General features: G+C 37.2%; 1 protein-coding gene across 1 annotated transcript in view; it reads right to left on the bottom strand.

The window, feature by feature from the left end:
• The window catches only part of RBMS3 (RNA binding motif single stranded interacting protein 3), a 614,750-nt gene that overhangs the window by 483,364 nt on the left and 112,076 nt on the right, over window positions 1–19,310 (bottom strand). Inside the window, exon 2 of the mRNA XM_069860070.1 lies at window positions 16,807–16,975. Coding sequence (XP_069716171.1) covers window positions 16,807–16,932 — 126 coding nt within the window. The 5' untranslated portion in view covers window positions 16,933–16,975. The remainder of the gene's footprint in view (window positions 1–16,806; window positions 16,976–19,310) is intronic.

Genomic DNA, 19,310 nt, shown 5'->3' with positions numbered 1-19,310 from the left:
GTCTTGCTTAATTTGTGAAAGTTGATATGATTACAGACTGAGGTTGATATGGTTTGTGTTTAGGGAGTCTTGATGGCATCTCTGAAGATTGTAATTCTTCATCCACCTCTCTTTCTTGACAAGATTGTATAAAAGTGGAATAAAAAATTGCTTTATTCTTCTTTTCCACATTAAGCAGAAAATGGCTTTCTTGAGAGTATGCATTTGCACTGGACTCAAGAAAACAGACCCCTGCAGAGCATGAAATGACACTGGGGAATATATTTTCCTTGATATACCAGGTATTTTTCATCTGTCTGAGGCAGCTCTCCACTGTCTCCCCCGCGTTTTTTTTAACAAAGTTATGCAGTACTTTATATCAGCACTCGTCTTTATATTCTCCTTAAAAAAGAAAATGAGCACCAGGAGTACAAAGGGACAAATAATGCTTATCGTAATAAAAACAATATGATCTCAAAGAACCAAGCACTATTTGGAAAATGGTATAAAAAATTACAATGTTCATATAGTTTCCCAGTGCCCAAAATTTCACGTTTACTTATGAAGTTGTAAAATATTTCCTATAAACCTGCCTAAATTACCTGAAATCTAATAGTCTGATGCCCAAGGCAGGGCTAATAAACTTTCCCTGCTTCTGCCCCACAATTCTACTGCCTGAATAAGCAATACTCAACAACTACCACATCTAAAGTGTCCTGAATATCAAATTCCCTTCTCCAACAAACTAACTCTCATTGAGGCCAATATTTATTCTGACTGACACATATTTCAGTTCAGATCAGCAATTTACCTTTTTCAAATCTAAGTCAATGTACAAGCAAATGGTCTTTTTATGATAGGGAAACTACTTCTGAACCCCTCCACTTTCTGCATTAACCTGATCTGTTCAGCTGCAAAATAGATAGGTTAAGGTGATTATTAGTGATAAGACTAAAGTTATTCTGCCCACCACTGTTATTAAGCAGTGCTTTCAGAGCAAAAGATAGAAATAGCATGCTTAAAGAGTGGCTAAAATTGAACAAAATTTTAAAACTAGTTTGTAGCTAATGAACAAAGACTTTCATTGAAGTATTTCTCAGTCAGAAACAGAGAGAAAAACCTTCCCATCAAGCCAATGTCATTTAAGATCTTTTGGGAGCCAGTGCAGACTGAGGTGGCATGAGCACCATGACAAGAATCCCTGGTAGTCAATGACTTCCACAGAGTGAACTGTCACCAGATAGAACAACCTCATGGGTCTAAATCCTGCCTTGCCATTTTAGTACATAAAAATTTACACGTCCTGGTATGAAATATTTTATTTTCTTTTTAACTGTTAGTCAGGTTGTTATAAAAACAGAATCCAAGAAGATGTCTTCAGCTTGACTGAAAAGCACACCTGAAGTTTTTACTGTCCTAATATTAAACTATAAGGGAACTTTGAATTTTGTTCAGTATCAATAAAATGTAACAATATAAATCTATTTATACTCCATTTAAAAAATATTTAACATTTAGCAATCTCAAATGGTATAAAGTAATTCCAGATGCAAGAGATAAAAGTTGAAGAATTTTAAAATACAGGTTAGCCTATTGGACAAGATTTTGAACAGATTTTAATGAATTACACTTGGATTAAAAAGATCACGTATTCATTTATTATGTCTTATGTTTCAGCTTTGGTATTAAATCGGTCATAATGCTACAGAGAAGAAAACTCTTTTAAGATGGATAGAGATTGGAAAGTAGGAGAGAAAATGAAAGTGTTTAAGAACTGCTCTCCATTTCCTACATTGTGAAAGAAATGAGCACACTTCTGTGGAACCCTGATGCAACTATCGCTTCAGTAGCATCTGGCAATGTCAGGTAGAGTTTCTAGAAAACTGAGATCTTTGGGCTTCTAAAATAGTAACAAATAACCTAAAACAACACTTTTTTTTCCTTAATCACCATACCTGGCTGAAACAGTCCATACAGAGAGGCAGAATTTTCATGGGATTTTCTATGCTTGACACTAAAGAAATGATGTGACGTCTGAAGCAGTAATATACATCTGCTGACAATGTTCCTTCATTTGCTGTGTGTGTTGTTTAAAAGTAAACACGCAAAGAATTTGACAATTTTAATCTTCTGTTTATCTGAGAAACTGGACACCTATTCCTTATACTTAGAAAGGGATTTCCTGTCAACATTCATGAATTTCTCTCTTGACCCTGAGCAGTGAGAGAAGCAGCCTGAGATATATTGCAAAGCCAAATGTTTAAAGTTTATATCAATATACACGCGGGACAAAGGTAATTTACTCAGTGAAGGAAGAACCCCCTGCTACATTTAATCATGCTCAAGTACATGGGAAAGTGCCCTTACAGCTGTTGTTTTTCCCTGCCTTTTTAACCCAACTATTGAGAAGCCCTTTTCTTCTCATGAAACACCTCAAACCCAAACCCCAATTAACAGAGTAAAACACCATTAAACCTGGTGAACAGACTTATCTCTAGCCACTACAGTTTGCAATTAGATTAGAGGAAAACAATGTTATGTTCACCCCTTAATGAGAACATAAACATGTCCACATTAAAAGGTTATTTTCTTAAAATTCCCACAGGTAGGTGGGGGATTCACTTCACTTTTGAAAGAACAAAACATTGAAAAGAGAGTAGATGGGAAAACAAAACAAAACAAAAAAAAAACCCTTCTTTGCCTCATGTGAGAAAGGTATTTTCCCTTCTTCTATGAACTCAAGAAATGCCAGCAGGGGACAGAACAATATATGTGATTAAAGCAACGTGGTCAGGGAAAAACTCATAGAGCCAGTTTGCCTTTTTTTTAGAACCACAGGAACCAGGCTTGTTTCAGTGTATCAATGCAACAGATAATACAGACTTCAGTACGACAAAGAAGTCCATGCTGGAGTCAAACACACCCTGTGGCTACTTTCGCTCATCAGACCATCAATGAATACAAACAGGAATGTTTTGGTTGAGACCAATGGGACTTAATCACCTCTGGTTATCTGAGAGCTTGGCTGATGTTATTCTGTACAAAGAAGGAGCAAGTGCATAATCCAGAGTTTTTTTAGAGGGAAAAGCAAAAGTGAAATATCTATGGGGGACATTCTACACAGCAACACATACCATCATCTCTTTAGACTTGAAGTGACGTTAGAAATGTCCAATATATCAGCAAAGAGTCTCATATGCAGCTACAAATCTACTGATACCACAAACATCACTGGACGTCGTGGTAGTAAGCAATTTTTGAAGAAACCTTCTTTTCCTCTTGAAACTCAAGTATTGTGCAAAGTAAGAAAAAGGCTTCTCCTTCCAGTGATGTAATTTGCACAGGATGACTCTCAAGTTTCTCTAGTTCCCTATTTGGACCAGCAACTCATCCCATTCTGAACACTAGCCTTATTTACATCTGCTTTGGAATGACATTTAGTTAATTTTAGTTTACATCAAAAAGAAGTATTTTCATGTTGCATATAGGAAATTAGGTATTTTTGTGTCTCCAGACATAAGACTTTTAAAAATTTATAAGGTCAGTTTCAAAAGCATTCCTTGACTGGGAATGACTGACACCGGGAATGTCAGTTGTTTCGTTGCCTTTTGCATGGTTAAGGATAAAGTGTTGACGTTTTTTAGGACTAACTTAAATATGGTGAAAACAAAATTCCTTAAGAATGTTACAGGTAACAAGCTAAGTTCAATTTTGCTGAAAGAGATTATATTTGGGGTTTTTTCCTCCTTATTTATATTTGACATGTTGTTTATAGGCAGTTTCCCCAAAATCACAATTTAATTTGCAGTTTCCTATGTAGGTATATCGTTCTTTTTCTAGAGGAGACCATCCTTCTTCTTCCTCTCCCTTTTTTTTCTTAAATAAAGAAGAATATTTGTAATCATGCAGTCTACCCAGAGAGACCACCACCAGTGCAAACATCCCTAATGATATTAACAAGACTAGCAAAAGGGTTTCCTCACGTGGAACAACTTAGAGTAAAATACCAAAATTAGATAGAGTCCTTCAAATCAATTAATTTTTTTCAGCCAGTTAACAAGATTTCAATGCAAGTTGCCCTTTAAAAAGCAGTTATTCATTAAGCCATGCAACTTAGCCTTCACAAAAGCGCTAACATGCTTGGCTTTCTTTTATTAATGTTATGTGACTTTTTTTTTTTCTACTTCACTAACGTTTCAAGAGAAACAGAGTGATTGTCATGTTGTACATTCAGTCCTGGATCAGCAGTGCAGCTGTTTATTCCCATACTCTGAGCATTTTTTAGATCTACACAGCAGTCTGTATTTTCTCTGAAGGGAATTATACATCTTACCATAAGCAGATATAGTTTCCACATTCAGTTTGTCTTTTGTACAATACTTGCCTGTAAGAACAGAAAATTGAATGCTTTGTCCTCTTTCTATTGCCCTTTTTACCTCAAATTAACTCCTCTGGTGCAAGAAAAGAGAAAAAAAAAAGCCATGGCAGAGATCACAAAATTACTCCATTTTCATTTCAGAAAAATCAAAACGACCAAACATCTGCTTCAGACACCCTCTACTGGAAAGCATCAAGTTCATCTCTCTGCTCCTGAATTAACTGATTGTGGGGGCTGGGGTGGGCTAGGCATCAATGTTTAACTGCCTGAAAATAATGGTAAAATGTGTTCCATAAAATTTTGTCTTGCATTTAGGGTTAGGAAAATATTTAACAATTATTTTGTTTTAACAAAAGTGGGAAAACTGTATCTGATTTTTTTGATTGTGAAGCAGCAAAAATTATTCTATTTGAAATTCTGTGGAAACTTGCCTTTCAGATTAGACTAGACCAGATAGATTTGACCCAGAAAGGTGAAGCTGTCATAAACTTATCAGCAAGCAAAAATAGGGACTGCAATGAAAAGACTTAGCCATGATACACAAAAACAGTAACCTGACTTGACTTATTTTTGTCACAGGTGATAAAAAGGATCTTGAAGCATGAGCTACAGATCTTTAAATCTGTTCATTTTGTGTAATTATGAAGCAACAAGTATGCTGGGATACAGCTGCTCTGCAGTTGCGAGTGCAGCTAGAAACTCTGCTAATTTACCCAATGCAGAATTTTGTTTTGTAAACAGATCCCTTCCATCATTAATCTACTAAATATCTATTGAATATATTCACTCAGGGCTGAAATGTAGTTAGACAGAGTATCTTAACTCAGTGGTGGGCAGGGGAGCTCTTTAAGGAAAGGATGAGAACTTCCTCTCTTCAGAAACAAATTCTGTGCTACATTTTTGAAGCCTTGGCCCTCATTTTCATCATGGTAAAAGAGAAAAAAAGATGAAATTATCTAAATAATGATGGATCTACCAGCACTGCTTTAAAATTTACATTCCAATGAATTAGTTGAAGAAGCTTCACACATCCTTTTCCTCACATAGCAGTGCAAAGAGATTTTTGTCGTTAAAAGACTGGAAAAACAATTCTATCAAGCTTCAATCTATAATTAGTTATTTTACTTTTCTACTCCCAAATAAAGTGTAAGATAAACAGCCTGATTTAGTATCAAGCATTGTTATTGAATACTATCCTTGACAATGCTATAGCTTTCAGAATTCTGTTTGACCTGCATAATGTACTGGATGTGGGACAGTGAATTACTTTCCTTTCTAAGAGACAATGCTGAATTATACTTTCTTTCCTAGGACTCAGAGGTGAATAATTGCACCTGTCCTCCTTAAGCAGGCAAAAGACATTAAGTTGCGGGCAAATGGAAAGAAAGATTTAAAAAGAAAATCACTTTATATTTTGGTAGGAAAACAACTCAATCCAACCTTTCATCCAGCTGTATACAATACAAGGATTTCTACTAGTGCAGCTTCTGAAGAAAAGGAGGCTTTCAATCAGAGAAAGACTATCCTAATAACAAAGTAAAAATTGTGGTGCTTTCTAGAAGTTTAAAGAAGCCTACTCTTAAAATAAATCATTGTTAATACAAACCCACCAGCTGCACATCTAAGTATTTGTGTGCAAACTTTCTCATTTACATGACATAAATGAAGAAATGTGAAAACCTCATGAGGTTCAACAAGGCAAAGTGCAAGGTCCTGCACCTGGGTTGGAGCAACCCTCAGTATCAGTATAGTCTGGGAGATGAAGATTGAGAGCAGCCCTGTAGAGAAAGACCTGAGGGTCCTGGTGGATGAGAAGCCGGACATGAGCCAGCAATGTGCACTTGCAGGTCCGGCAGCCAGTCATATCATGGGCTACATCAAAAGAAGTGTGGTGCACAGGTGGAGGGTGTTGATTCTGCCCCTCTGCTCTGGTGAGACCACACGTGGAATATTGGAGCCCTTGGCACAGGAAAGACATGGCCAATTGGAGCAGGTCCAGAAGAGGGCCACAAAAATGATCAAAGGCCTGGACACCTCCCCAATGAAGAAAGTTGGAGAGAGCTGGAGTTGCTCAGCTTGGAGAAGACTCCAAGGAGACTGTATTGTGGCCTTTCAATATTTAAATGGTGCTTACAAGAAAGATGAAAAAACTTTTTAGCAGAGTCAATAGCAATAGGACAAGAGATAATGTTTTTAAAGTAAAAGAGGAGAGGTTTAGACTAGATATTAGGAAGAAATGTATTATTCTGAGGGTGCTGAAATACTCAACAGGTTACTCAGAGTGGTCGCAGTTGCCCCGTCCCTGGAAACATTCAAGGTGAGGTTGGATGGAGCTCAGAGCAACCTGATCTCGTTGAAGATGTCCCTGCTTACTCTGGAAGGGAGGTGGGGGGTGGACTCGATGATCTTCACGGTCCCTTCCAAATCTGAGCCATTCTATGATTCTATGGAATAATGCAAGATGGGGGAACAGATAAAGCTGTATGTTTTTTCCAAGATCACACAAAGATGTTGTAGTTGTAGAACCTAGCATAGAGCAGAAGTGAATATGCTGGAACAGGCCACAACCTAGATCTCCTGACAGTCTTCACGCTGTTAGTAACCATGCTGAATGTAAAGGCGGGTTTTGCTTTTACTGACTGCAAGTGCTTGGTGGAGAGATCAACAGCGGGTTGGTTTCATCAGAGCCATGCTGGCAGACGTCCAAGGAAAGGTCACCAGGACAGAACCACAGAGCCTCAACAGAGCATTTCCCTTTTGTGCCAGGAGATTCCTGGTATCTGACCATGCTAAAGGGCTAACGCTTAAAAAGATGGGGAAAAAGTGTGAAAGGAATTCCCACAAAGATCTCTGCAATATTTCCAGGCCCTTTCAATTTTTTTCTTCTTGCATGGAAGCTGCCTGCACAACCAAGGAAAACAGGTATTTGCATATGAATGGATCAAACAGAAAATATTCTGCTCCTTGTGGAACTTAAACGTAGACTATCTGGCAAAATCCAGGGAGTCCATCTTGCAGCTGATAGCTGAACACTGTGAAAAATATACTAAAATATTCGTAGTCCTCCAATTAAAATAAAAACAAAGGAACAAAGGAGCGATGGCTTGGGGTGAGGTGCCTTGCAGGAAACACAAATGTCTGTATTTAACATACTCAATGAGAAGCTGATATAGCACAGAGAGACACTGATCAAAAGCAAAGAACATAACTAACCTTACTTGCTTTCAGTTAGAAGTTTTGGTCTTCAGGAGACACCTCCATCATCTTATAGTTATAGGTTTTAGAACAAAATTAAACACTGTCTAGTTATATTCTTGGAAAACTACAGAAAAGCAGCCTGGTTTGACAGATAAAGCACCAAGCTGGAATTAAAGCAAACTGAAACCATTCTTTTCCTTCAACAGCTGCATGACCTTGGGTAGGATCCCTTCTTTCAGTGACCCTGTTTCCCTTCCTAGTTTCTGTCCTATGTAGTTACATGCTATGAGACAGGGACCTTCTTTTACAATTATGAAGTCCATAGAGTCCTTACCCAGGAAAAAGTCAACAGAGCATTGTGATGATTTGTTGTGTGAGTAGCAGAAAAAAATAAAGCCTGGTTTCTTGTGGATTCCTGCTTTCCCTTCTCAAAAACTCCAGCTCCCTCCTTCGTGTGTCCCGTAGGAACACCTTCCACATAAAGCTGTAGTCTCCCCAGCAGATAGTGTGTCCTCCTGAAATAAGCTTCCTCTCAAAACTGGCCAAAAGTAGGGAAACGACTGGAAAACAGGCCCAAGACAAACACAAAGATCACATTATCTCCTAAGGTGTTTCTTTTAAAGGAACACCAGCTAATAAAAGCAACAGCGAGCATGTCAACAAGAGTGACAAAGATCAAAATTCAGATTGCTTAACAGATTAATAATGGCCATACAAGGAACTCTAAGATTTTGGTCTTTTTTAGATCATGTGCTCTCCACAAATTGTCTAAATTGCTGGTGGAACATACACCAGAAAACAGCAAGAGACAAATTATCTCTGGTCAGCATTTTGGTTTCCCATAAAGGAACAACATTTGAAATCTGTTAAGGGTAAACCCCCTGAAATTCTGTTAAAAGAACATGTCAATTTTGACTAATCAGTATTTCCAACAGACATACATTTCTTCCAGCTCCCATTTGTAAACAGCAGTCACTGTTGACAGTGCTGTTGAATATCATCCCATTTGCAAGACTGGTGTAAATAAAACTTCAAGGCAAGGAAGTAGGTTTTAATGCAAAAGGTAAATTTTCATCCCCTATGCCTTCACTAAATTATGTAGGTTTATATTAAATCAATACCCCCAATTAAAATGAAGAGAGAAGATAAAGACTCCATCAGCAAAATTATTTGAAGCAGTATTTGTTCAGACTGGTCCAAAAGTCTTCACCCCTGGGGTCTGCAATACAACAAGGAAGTCTCCTGAGCGTGTTAATTATTTAAAATGAACACAACACAGTCGCTGGCCTTTTGAAATAATCAATCTTTTAAAAAGCGTCAGGCGTCTCCAAAACGTGTGACAGGTTGGCAGTTTGTAGCATCTACTCACAAGCCCTAATACCAGGATTTTCTCTCGAGCCTGGAGGAACTCATCACCTTTAGTAACAAATCCTAAAGACAACCTGTCTGACTCACTGAAAATGAGACAGAGAAGCTAAATTAGAACCACAGACCTCCTAGGTGCTAAATCAAAGCAGAAAACCAAAACCAAAATAAACATTACAAGCCCGTATGTACATATTTAGAGAGACACACAAGCTTCTATGAATGTGGACACAAATATATGTAAAAAACTGTTTAGGTAGATATATGTCTGTACCTTTAAATTATAGACGTTTACTGAGATCTGTATTTACTGCTTCCTACAAGTCTATTTTACAGTCTAAATTTAGGGAATTTCCTTTCTTTCAAGAAAAAAAAGAGGAAAAAGAAAAAGGCAAGCAACTGATTTGTATTTTTCAAGTCTATTCAGAAATAACTGCTTTATGTGTGTATCTGTCACTTCAGTATGAAAGAATAAAAATGTATAATCGGCAAGAAAATTCCTATAGAATCTATTTGTAAATAAAAAGTTCCCATCTCCAGAACAGTTGACCTTATTAGCATTAGGAGATAGTGAGAAAATTTAGAGTAGTACATATTTTTCCAGTTCTGTGAATATATATGTATATGTATTTTTTGGTCATTGCAAATATTTCAATTATATTTTCCACAAAGAAATCTTTCTCATTGACAATAAATGCACAAGACTTATATACAGAGAACTTTTTTCAATCTTATTAATATTAATAGTTCAGAAAAAAAAATTTTGTCCTGTAGTTTTTGTGGACTTTTTTTTCTCTTGCAATACAAGCTGGAGAAAAATCTATAAAAGACATCAAAAAATGTCAGTCCACAGCATTCTTTAATTAATCTGTTGAAGAAGAATAACAAGATATAATTTAGGTGATGGGTAGATGAGTAGCAGATACAGGAAAAAATAACATTAAAACAACATTCACACATAAAAATCAGAATTCTGAAACCAAATATCTCCAAGCTCAAATTTAAGTGGAACTTTTCCGTTTCCGCAGACTTTTTGGAAAGCAAGTAAGTTGAAACATTTTCTTTTATCGGTGCTCTTCAATCTGAGAGGCCCTGCCATTTTTGCCCAGGGTAATCAACTTCAAACTGCAATTGCCACCCACTAAAAGTTCTCCAGAAAGGAAAACCTCACTTGGTGAACCTTAACCACCCATGGGCAGTGGCCTGTCACACCTCCACATTCCCCGTCCTGGGTCCAGCAGGCTGCACTCACACCACTACCTTTGCAGGATCCAAGTGGAGCTATATATATATATTTAAATAAAACTACTCTTTGAGGTAAAACGCTGCAAACTACTATGTCTAAAGACCTATATTACCGGTGACTTTTCCCTGCAACTATTCACAGAAGTTCAATTTCAAAGGTTAATACACAAAACAAACACACTGGAAACCTCAAAAGCTGAATGTAAAACACATTCGTGGATTTTGTGATTTTTTTAAAGGCCTGGCCAAGTTTTAATGGGCTGTCACACACGAATGATTATGAAAGCGCTACAATGAACTGAGCTGATAAGCTGATCCGATCAGAACTAAGTGCATGTGATTGCTGCTTTGAAAAGCTGGCCTAAAGAGGCAGCATTGAAAGCAATCTCACAAGTCACTGGTACCGCTTGCCTCAGCTATAAGTAAGCACAGATGGTGCGAAAAGTTAATTAAGAGACATATTTGTTTGGGGGGTTGAAATTTCCACCTTCTCTTCCCCAAAGAAGCCAAGCCACAGTGAAAATGCGGTTCACGTTTGCGGCCTAGTAAGCTAATGTTTTTGAGGCTCTGTTCATGTAGATGGAGGTAATAGATAAACAATTAATAGATAAAATAATTTATGTCAGCAATTAGCATATGGATTTGCACTTAATCTCTAACCTATTCATTATACCTGATAACTACAGTATCTCATCAATTAAAAATATCCTTTTCTCCACAGTTCTTCATTTACTTTCCTCCTACTTGGCATAGCTTTTCTCTGATACCACAACAGACACCCAGAAATGGAGATGTTATCCTTTTAATTCTCACTTTAATGACTGCCTCTTTCATTTGCTCCCTCACCTCTTCTTGCAGTACTTCATAAGGATCATATCATCAATTACAAAAAATAGCTTCTGTTGATAAACCTTTTTGTTCTCATGGTTGGGAATTCTCTTTCCCACCTTTCTCCAGACCATATTTGAGCTTCCCCCAGATTGACTAATGAGCTTCTGAAGCTGGGACTACGAAAGCACTCTGTAAAGTGATCACCATCTTTAGAGGATCAAAATGCATCCCTTACACTCTATATAATGCAAGATTGTGACCAAAGTGTTATATAACAGACATTTTGCTCAACGGACCTTCAACAGTGTGTGATTCTTTGGATCCATTTCCTATTTTTTAACTTGTGGCTACTATAATGACAGCAGCACCAAAGAAATACTGGATGCAGAATGGTAGGGATCAATCTCACATCATAGGCCCTTCAAAGTAAGAAAGTGTTAATGCTAAGCACAGAGAAAAACAAGATTTCAGAACTTCAAGTGAAATTGAGAGGTTCTTAGAGAGAAACATTTCCAATTCATGCCTACTGTACTATTTATTTCCTCTCCCATCATTGCTGATTATAAGGATGTGCATGTGTAAAAGGAAGTTTCTTCATCTCTAATCAGACCGGCTCTATTCCATGAATCCACAATCCACTGTTCGTGACTTTACAAAATGAATCAGGCAGGAGGCTCAAGCTAGATCAGAAAGTTACAGCTTCTGCTTAAACTGATAGCTCGGAAATTAGTGGTGACGGAGGACAGCATTATACTGCGTAGACATTTAACTCTTAGCACTGTCTTATTCTCTGAAAAGAGGTGCAACAGAAATACTCACTGGAAAGATCTTGGTATAAAAAAAAATCAGAGTGTTGATCTCTTCTACTGATATTTCTAGAGAAATAAAGGCCATTTTTGATTAGTACATCCATGCTACATGCATTGAACACTCCCTGGATTTAAGGAAATTTGCTTCTTAAAACATTATCTTTGCATTATAACATATGGTCACATAATTTATGTTCTGTCTTAAGAATTTGGCATGTACCAGTCTATTGCTTCTGTCAGTCTTATTTCTGTGCTATAGAATAGATTTTGAGTAGGATATTACACTTCTTATAAGAATGTGTTCCCTAATGAGGTTTACATTTTAGATGACAAGATCACATTAAAAGGCTAGAGATCAACATCCAAGACCAGCCCTGCACTGAGAGCCTTCGTATGTCATTCTGCAAGGATTTTAGCCAAAAACTTGATCTGTGTACAGGAATTGATATATACAAACTAATAATTTAGCCAGTAGATTTATATGTGTATATATACAAATTAATAATTTCATCTCACATTCCCAGGTGGTCCCTAAACATTGTCTAATCACATAAAAATGGCAGGTTTCCTTATTTTATACATTTATACAAAGTAAGTTGTTAAAAAAGTCAATCATTGAGGGCTCAGTACAGATGTTAATCCAATTTGTGTGGTAATTATCCAAAGTCAGTTTACATAAAGCATTAAAGCTGTGCAATATTACAGTTCTACAGCTCTGTCATCAGCAATGAAGGTAACCTACCTGCCACTGGAAATTTTTGCAATGGACTCTGCATAGTCATGCTGACAGTGAGTAGTACCTGCCATTAGTGATGCCCACAGTGACAGCCTTGCTCCTTTTGTCCTTTTCTGTCCAAGAATTTTCAGAAGAAAAATGTAAGGGGAGCTATAGCTCATTCTACAGGGTCCTACCAGGGGCAGAGAAGAGAGTGAAGGAAGGCCAGAAGTGTCACAGAGTTCTGCATTGCTTTTTTTAAATTCTGCTTTGCACGTTCCCACTAACAGCATAATTTCAGAAGCAATCATGCATTTAAAGAAGTTAACAGAAATAAGTCTGGGGACAGACTGTTGGAATGGGGACAGAAGTACTGCCAAGCAAACTGATTGTCTGATCCACATATGACATCTCAGATTTAACAGCTTGTAAACATTATCTGTAGAGCTCTAAATAATAACTTTACAGATTTAACCAATCATGTTTTGAAGGCTGTCACTGGAGCATGACCAAATCCCGTTAGAGTGCAGAATAGATTCTAGCGGAAAGTCTTACATATGCTGAGTTGCACATCTAGATAAGGAATGCAAAGACATCACATATGCTACAGAGATGTGTGTACATGAAGGAATTAATACAGGCAACTAAATTCAATGTCTCACGAGCCTACAACAAAGGTTTCAAACCCTGCAGGGTAAGTCAGTCTGCAACAGTCTGTGTGCTTCAAAGAATACCTCGTTGACAAATTCCTTCATAAACAAGGACTGCTACATAAGTGAGTGTGGCAGATATCTGTGCTATATGAATATTCAAAAAAGACATAGGAGACTCCCTTACAGTTTCAACTGAAATAGTCAAAAGCAGACGAGGTCCCGCTGATAGATCTGTGTTTTGTTTGCCCACTTTACACATGTACTTCTTCAAAATTACAGCATAATCTAAGTAGTCATTTGTTAAAGTTAATTCACTGGACAAGATTTCTTAACATCTACTGAAATCCTACCATCCTGCCATTAAAATGTGGAGAAAGGGAAATTAAGTGAGTCTTTGAGACACTGGAAAAAACGTGGGTAGGAAATCAGAACAGATGTGAAAGTGGTCAAGGACTGTTTCTGTCTTGCCCAGTGGGGATAACAAGAATTATTTTGACTTTATTTTATCTTCCTTGTGTGAAGAAAGTTCAAGAGAAAAGCATGCTACATGGCTATGTTTTTCCTCCTATTCTGAGAACTACATGCTGTATTTCTCTGGCTGCAAGCCTCTGCATGTGAATGCCAGGGGAATTTCTAATCCCTGATATGAAAAGCCATCATATACTTTATAAGGGGCATCTACTACATTATTACTCGTATTAGTATACACAAATACTGCAGGGCATCCTGCCTCCCCTTATATTTATGGGAAGCGAGCATCTTCTTATTTTTTCAAAAATGGCATTGAACTGTTGACTAGGATGATATGCAGTCTTTTTTCCCCTTAGATAACTCCAAGAGCTGAAAAAGTAATCTGTTTAAACAAACTTCCTGTTCTTGTCTTTCCAAGGGTGGAAAGACTGCTTTTAATTAACAACTGTAGCACTATGGAAGAGAAATGCAGAATGTGGTCTCAGATAAAATAAAATAAACCCTCCACCTTTCACTCAGACATATTTCTCACGACCAGCCAGAGTCATAAAGGTCTCTTAACAGCACTTCGTATGATATCTTTTCCTTCATTTAGGAAAACAAATGAAAGAGAGGACTTTTTTTTTTCTTTTTAAGTTACTTCTGGCCCAATTAACATGAGTCTTTTTAGTGTCGTACAGCTTTTCTCCAAACGGTAGAGAAATGCAAAGCTTTTCTCCTGGCTCTCTCTCCAGAGACTAATATCTTTGAGTACTTCAAGGCCAGATCCAACTCCCTGACATTTGTCTGCCTTGAACTTGCAAAGCACTTGTAAGTTTGTTAGCCTCCAAAGCGTCAAGAAACTACAATGATCTTTAGACATATTCCATGTGGGAGGTTTTGCAGAAACAGCTTCATAGAGCAGTAAAATGTACAGCTTGTTCTAGTGAACCTGTGTCAGATGAGGGCAAATACAATCCTCTGAAGTACAGTAGATATCCAGTTAAGCATGTTACATTGGGAAGATCACAAATAAAGGTCTTCCCTATCCAGTTTTTATTGGTGTAATTTGCCATAGAAGTGCTAGTTTGAGCCCATATTAAACAAATCTAAGTTAGACTAATTCTGACTTTATAGTATACACTGCGACAGATATTATAAGGCATTGTTTCATCTTGCAAAACTTTACCCTCATCTGATGCTGCAGGAGGGAGGACCTGAGTTTGCTGGAATGCCCTGCCCAGGCCTCGCTTACAGCCTCACCTTCAAAAGATGCAGAAGTAGGGAACATATGGAAAAATTATGCAATCACAGTGGCAGGCACTGCAATAGCAGCTAACCTGTTACAGCTTCTTACCATCAGCCTAGGAAATCAGTCCAGTTAGCTGCTGAGTAGCACTGCAGCAGAGCTTCTCAGATGAGCAGAAGCCAAGATATGTGCCGAGTTTACCGAACAGTTGAACCCAGGGACACTGAGGGAAAGACTAATCGAAGAATCTGCCCAAAGGTTTATGCAACTGTGGCTATTCCATAATCTCTAGTCTCCTGCAGTCAGCTAAACTGACTTTCAGACTGAAGTACCATTTCCAATGTCTACATATTAAGGTGCTCAGTGAAAACAAATACCATACAGGTAAAGCAATTCTATTTGAGACACCCTCAACTTTTGTCTAAAAAAAGGAAAGATGAACTGTGGAATTAGCCTAAAAAAGACATTTTTATTCATATGGATACAAAGATGTCTTCATTTTCAAACCATCAAATAGGCAGTACAGCATTCTTGTATACTCTGTTGCTATGTAGAGTCAAAGATCGACTCACAGAGACAGCAGTGTTTATTCTAAATTATCAAAGTTAAGGGGTAGTTAATTACTTGAATACCCAGTTCAAACTAAATTAAGCTGCACATGGACTTTCTTTGAGGCATCGTTCTAAACAAGGAAAATTTCTGTGCTCTTCCGTTGCCAAACACTGTTTTCAATCCTCACAATAGTTTTTATCATTTTTCAATGACACCATAATGGAACTGAGCAAACAGCAGAATCCATAGAGATGTTTAATTCACTCTGACATTGCACTACCTCAGAAAAGAGATAAGATTTTAGAAATTTATTCCCCTCCTTTATTTCAATTACCATGTTAATGCTGCAGACAATTCCTAAACCAAACTTCTGGCCAAAAGTCTGTTGGCAGGTAAGATAGCAGATCTAAATCAGATAACACAGATCTTGCAACAAGATGGCGCATAGCACAATTTCCCCTCTGTAGGTAAAGCTACACTTTCCCCTCTTTTCCTACTAGAATTCACTATAGGGAGACAAAATTTCATTACATACACAACAGGATGTTAAGATAATATGTCCTTTAAGACTTTCTAACAATATCCAAAGTGAAGTTCAAATCCAAACACTAAAACAACAAAGTGCAGAGAGGGAAAAAAAGGAAGATTGCTTACACTAAAGAGGTCTTCCCCTGTTACGTCTCCCAGAGTCTTTCAAAATCAGAAACTAAAAGAATGCCAGAGCTCTGCTATGAGCAGCTTGCTATACCAATATGTCAAAACCCACCATCAGCCTTCAGTTGTGACCCTTTCATGGTTGTCAAATTAAAACACACAACAACAGTCAGCCTTCCTCCCCATTCTTTTTGGCCACCAGTTCATGGTAAATTACAGAAGATCAGTAGTCTTTGCCTAGCAACAGGATTGCATATTCACTACTGATCACATTAATGATAAAGTAGTGAATATTAACAAATCTAATGATGAGAAGAGATGCCCTTCCTTTTACTGACTCAGCCATACAATTTAAAATCTCAGAAACAGAAGAATAATTCATTCATCTAACAAATGCTCTAGAAACAGAAAAAAAGCCATCAATAATACTGCTCTCTAGCCCACATCCCTGACAGTGAAACCCAGACACAAACAGTAATTTCATGTGAGGACAAGGACTGCTAAATATACAAAAATATATGTATTTCTACTGAGCCATGTAACTTTCATCTTGGATTCATTCTAATATTTTCTAGAGTTAGAGTTAGTACGCATGAGCTGTTCTGACTGCAACAAGACACAAAGAGTGCTGGCAAAGTGTGATGAACTGTCAACCCCTCACTGCCTCTACCTGCCAGGGGACCATACAGCTCACTCAGGTAACTGTAGAAAAGGTTGTAATTACTTACAGCAGGATGTCCAGCACAGTAGGTGTAGCTAGCATGGGACTGGTAGTGCAAGCTTGCTCTTGGAAAGGTGTATGTATTCCAAGCAGGTTGGCTGCTGTTCCACTGGGAGCTAAAGCCAGGGCTCATGGTCACTCTCGATTTACTGTTTTGGTATGTTCTCACTGTGGAGCTGGACTATCAAAAAAGAAAAAAAAAGCAACATAAAAATAGCTTTTAGGGTAGAATACAAACAATGCAGCTACACATCATCATTGTGCATATCCATACTGCTACACATCATCATTTTGCATATTGTGCATTGTTATACAGTCTGGAACAAACTTGAATGTTTCATGTAAGGAACAGGGAAAAGCAAAAGATTGATTCCTTCAAAGATATCAGTGAAGCAGCTATGTCATTGTAATCCTCAAAAGAAAGACTGATGACTACTAGACGTCAGGCTGGGATGTAAATCAAATAGGCAAAAAGATAAGTGATAAAGGTAAGGACATGCTCTGAAAATATGTAGAGGATGCAATCTTACATGATTAATAGTTGAAAATTCCATATTTATTTATTATAATGAACTATGTATTGACATTTATTGAGCTTCTGATCAGCTACATCCGTTTTACAGTGAATGGCAATTTGAGGGCAATATTTAGATGCATTTCTTGAAGTCTTTTATAAAGCTACCTTGACATTGCAAATAAGAAACCTTCTAAACAGACTACAAAATTTCATGACATTTTTTAATAACTTCAAATGCAAAAACCAAAACCCAGAATCTTATTTTTTTTAAAAAAAGTTAATTCAATAACTTAATCTGAAAACAACCCTGACTATGGATGTGTAATTGAACACTTCAATTCTTTCTGGCTTTCTCTCATTTTGCTTTATTTTAAGTGCAGTTTTCTGCTTCTAGATCTCTTCTTATAAAACATATTCCTAATATATGCTTGCATTTATAGGTGGGTGGTTTATTGGGGCAGGAAAAAAAAAACATTTTCAAAAAGAGTAGAAGATGCATTAAGAGTGGATAATTTTTTTGCAGACATTTAGGTTGGTCTTCAAAGACATGCAAATGTCTCTTTTCTTCCGTGTTCGGTTCTGCATTGGGGTTTTGCTTGCTTTCATTTTATTGGCAAAGGTGTTCTCAATATCCCATGAAAATTTACACCATCTAATTGTAATTATTATAAACCTGAAACTGTTATTTTTAAAGCATTAAATTCACAGTGACTGCAGTAATACAGTGAAAGCTTGAAAAATTTTAACAACAAATAATATTTCTTAGAAATGCTCATAAATGTCCCTGTTAGTAAATGGATACTATCAATGTCAAAAGCTGTATTCAGGAATGATGCTTTATTTATTTTTGCCCTCCTTTCAAAGACAACTTTCATACACAATATATGTAGCATTAAGCAAATATCAATATGGGCCACCATTGAACAAGGTGTTTCACATGCTCCAAGACTATCCTTATCCCAAAGGGCTTACAAGATAAATGAGAAGGTCAAGGAAAGGATGAAAGAGAAGAATATGAAGCAGAAGCAGAGAAAACAGCTTCATAAACACAACTTTCAGTTTCATTTCAGTGTTCCAGCTCATTTTCACTGGGAGAGGATTAGTGAATTAAAAGGAAAAGGGGACAGAGAGAAGACATACAGTAAGATTGCAAGGACATATTCTAGCTATAAAAATATATACCCTGTATAATCTTTCCAGTTTTTAATGCTGTATTTAGATGAGTTGGTTGTAGAAACTACATGCCATGCTGGCATTGGCTAAACACATTCTCTTTATTTACTTTAATTTTTAGAAGTTTAAATACACAGTTTGCCTTGGTTATCAATTGCTGTATAAACTTTAAGTTCAAGAAAAGGCCAAACGACTTCCTGCATGTGTTTATTTCCTGCGCCGACGATTAGGAAGCCTGAAAAGAGCAGTTTCCGCTCACCAGTTCTCAATATCTCAACAGATTCGCCTCCCGCCCCCACCCCTACGTGAAGGATTCCTGCAGTGTGATTTCTAAAGATTTAACTTACAACTAGCTGAACACAAAGCGTATGAATGAACACTAAAACCCACACTAAACTCTCATTAGTAACTGAGTGTGACAAGTGGTTACTTTGTTCTTACAAAAGGCTTTAGGGGAAAAAAAAAAAATCTGCCCATACAGTTAAAGGGGCTTATTTGAAATAAATCTTTTTGTATGAATTTAAATCACGACAAATCAAAGGAAATAGTCTATGGCTACAGCAAGAAAAAAAATGAAGGGTTTTAAAGTTTGGATTTTTTTTTTCTTTTTTCCTTTTTTTTTCCGTCCCCTTTTACCCTCTTTCCCCAAGGAGCAGAAACTGCATTTTCTTTCCTTTGACGCATTAGTTATCTTTCAGATCACTCCTCAAAGATAAATATTTCTTTCTGAGCCCTGGTAGACTTGCTTCTACATGAGAGATGAAGGCTAGGTTTTGTTTTGGACAGATCAAGTATGTTTTCAGCCAGGATGTGCTTCTCCG

The sequence above is a fragment of the Phaenicophaeus curvirostris genome, chromosome 6 (genome assembly GCF_032191515.1).
Source record: "Phaenicophaeus curvirostris isolate KB17595 chromosome 6, BPBGC_Pcur_1.0, whole genome shotgun sequence".
Lineage (NCBI taxonomy): Eukaryota > Metazoa > Chordata > Aves > Cuculiformes > Cuculidae > Phaenicophaeus > Phaenicophaeus curvirostris.
The sequence above is the reverse complement of the archived record's forward strand: the minus strand, read 5'-3'. Positions and strand labels throughout refer to the sequence as shown.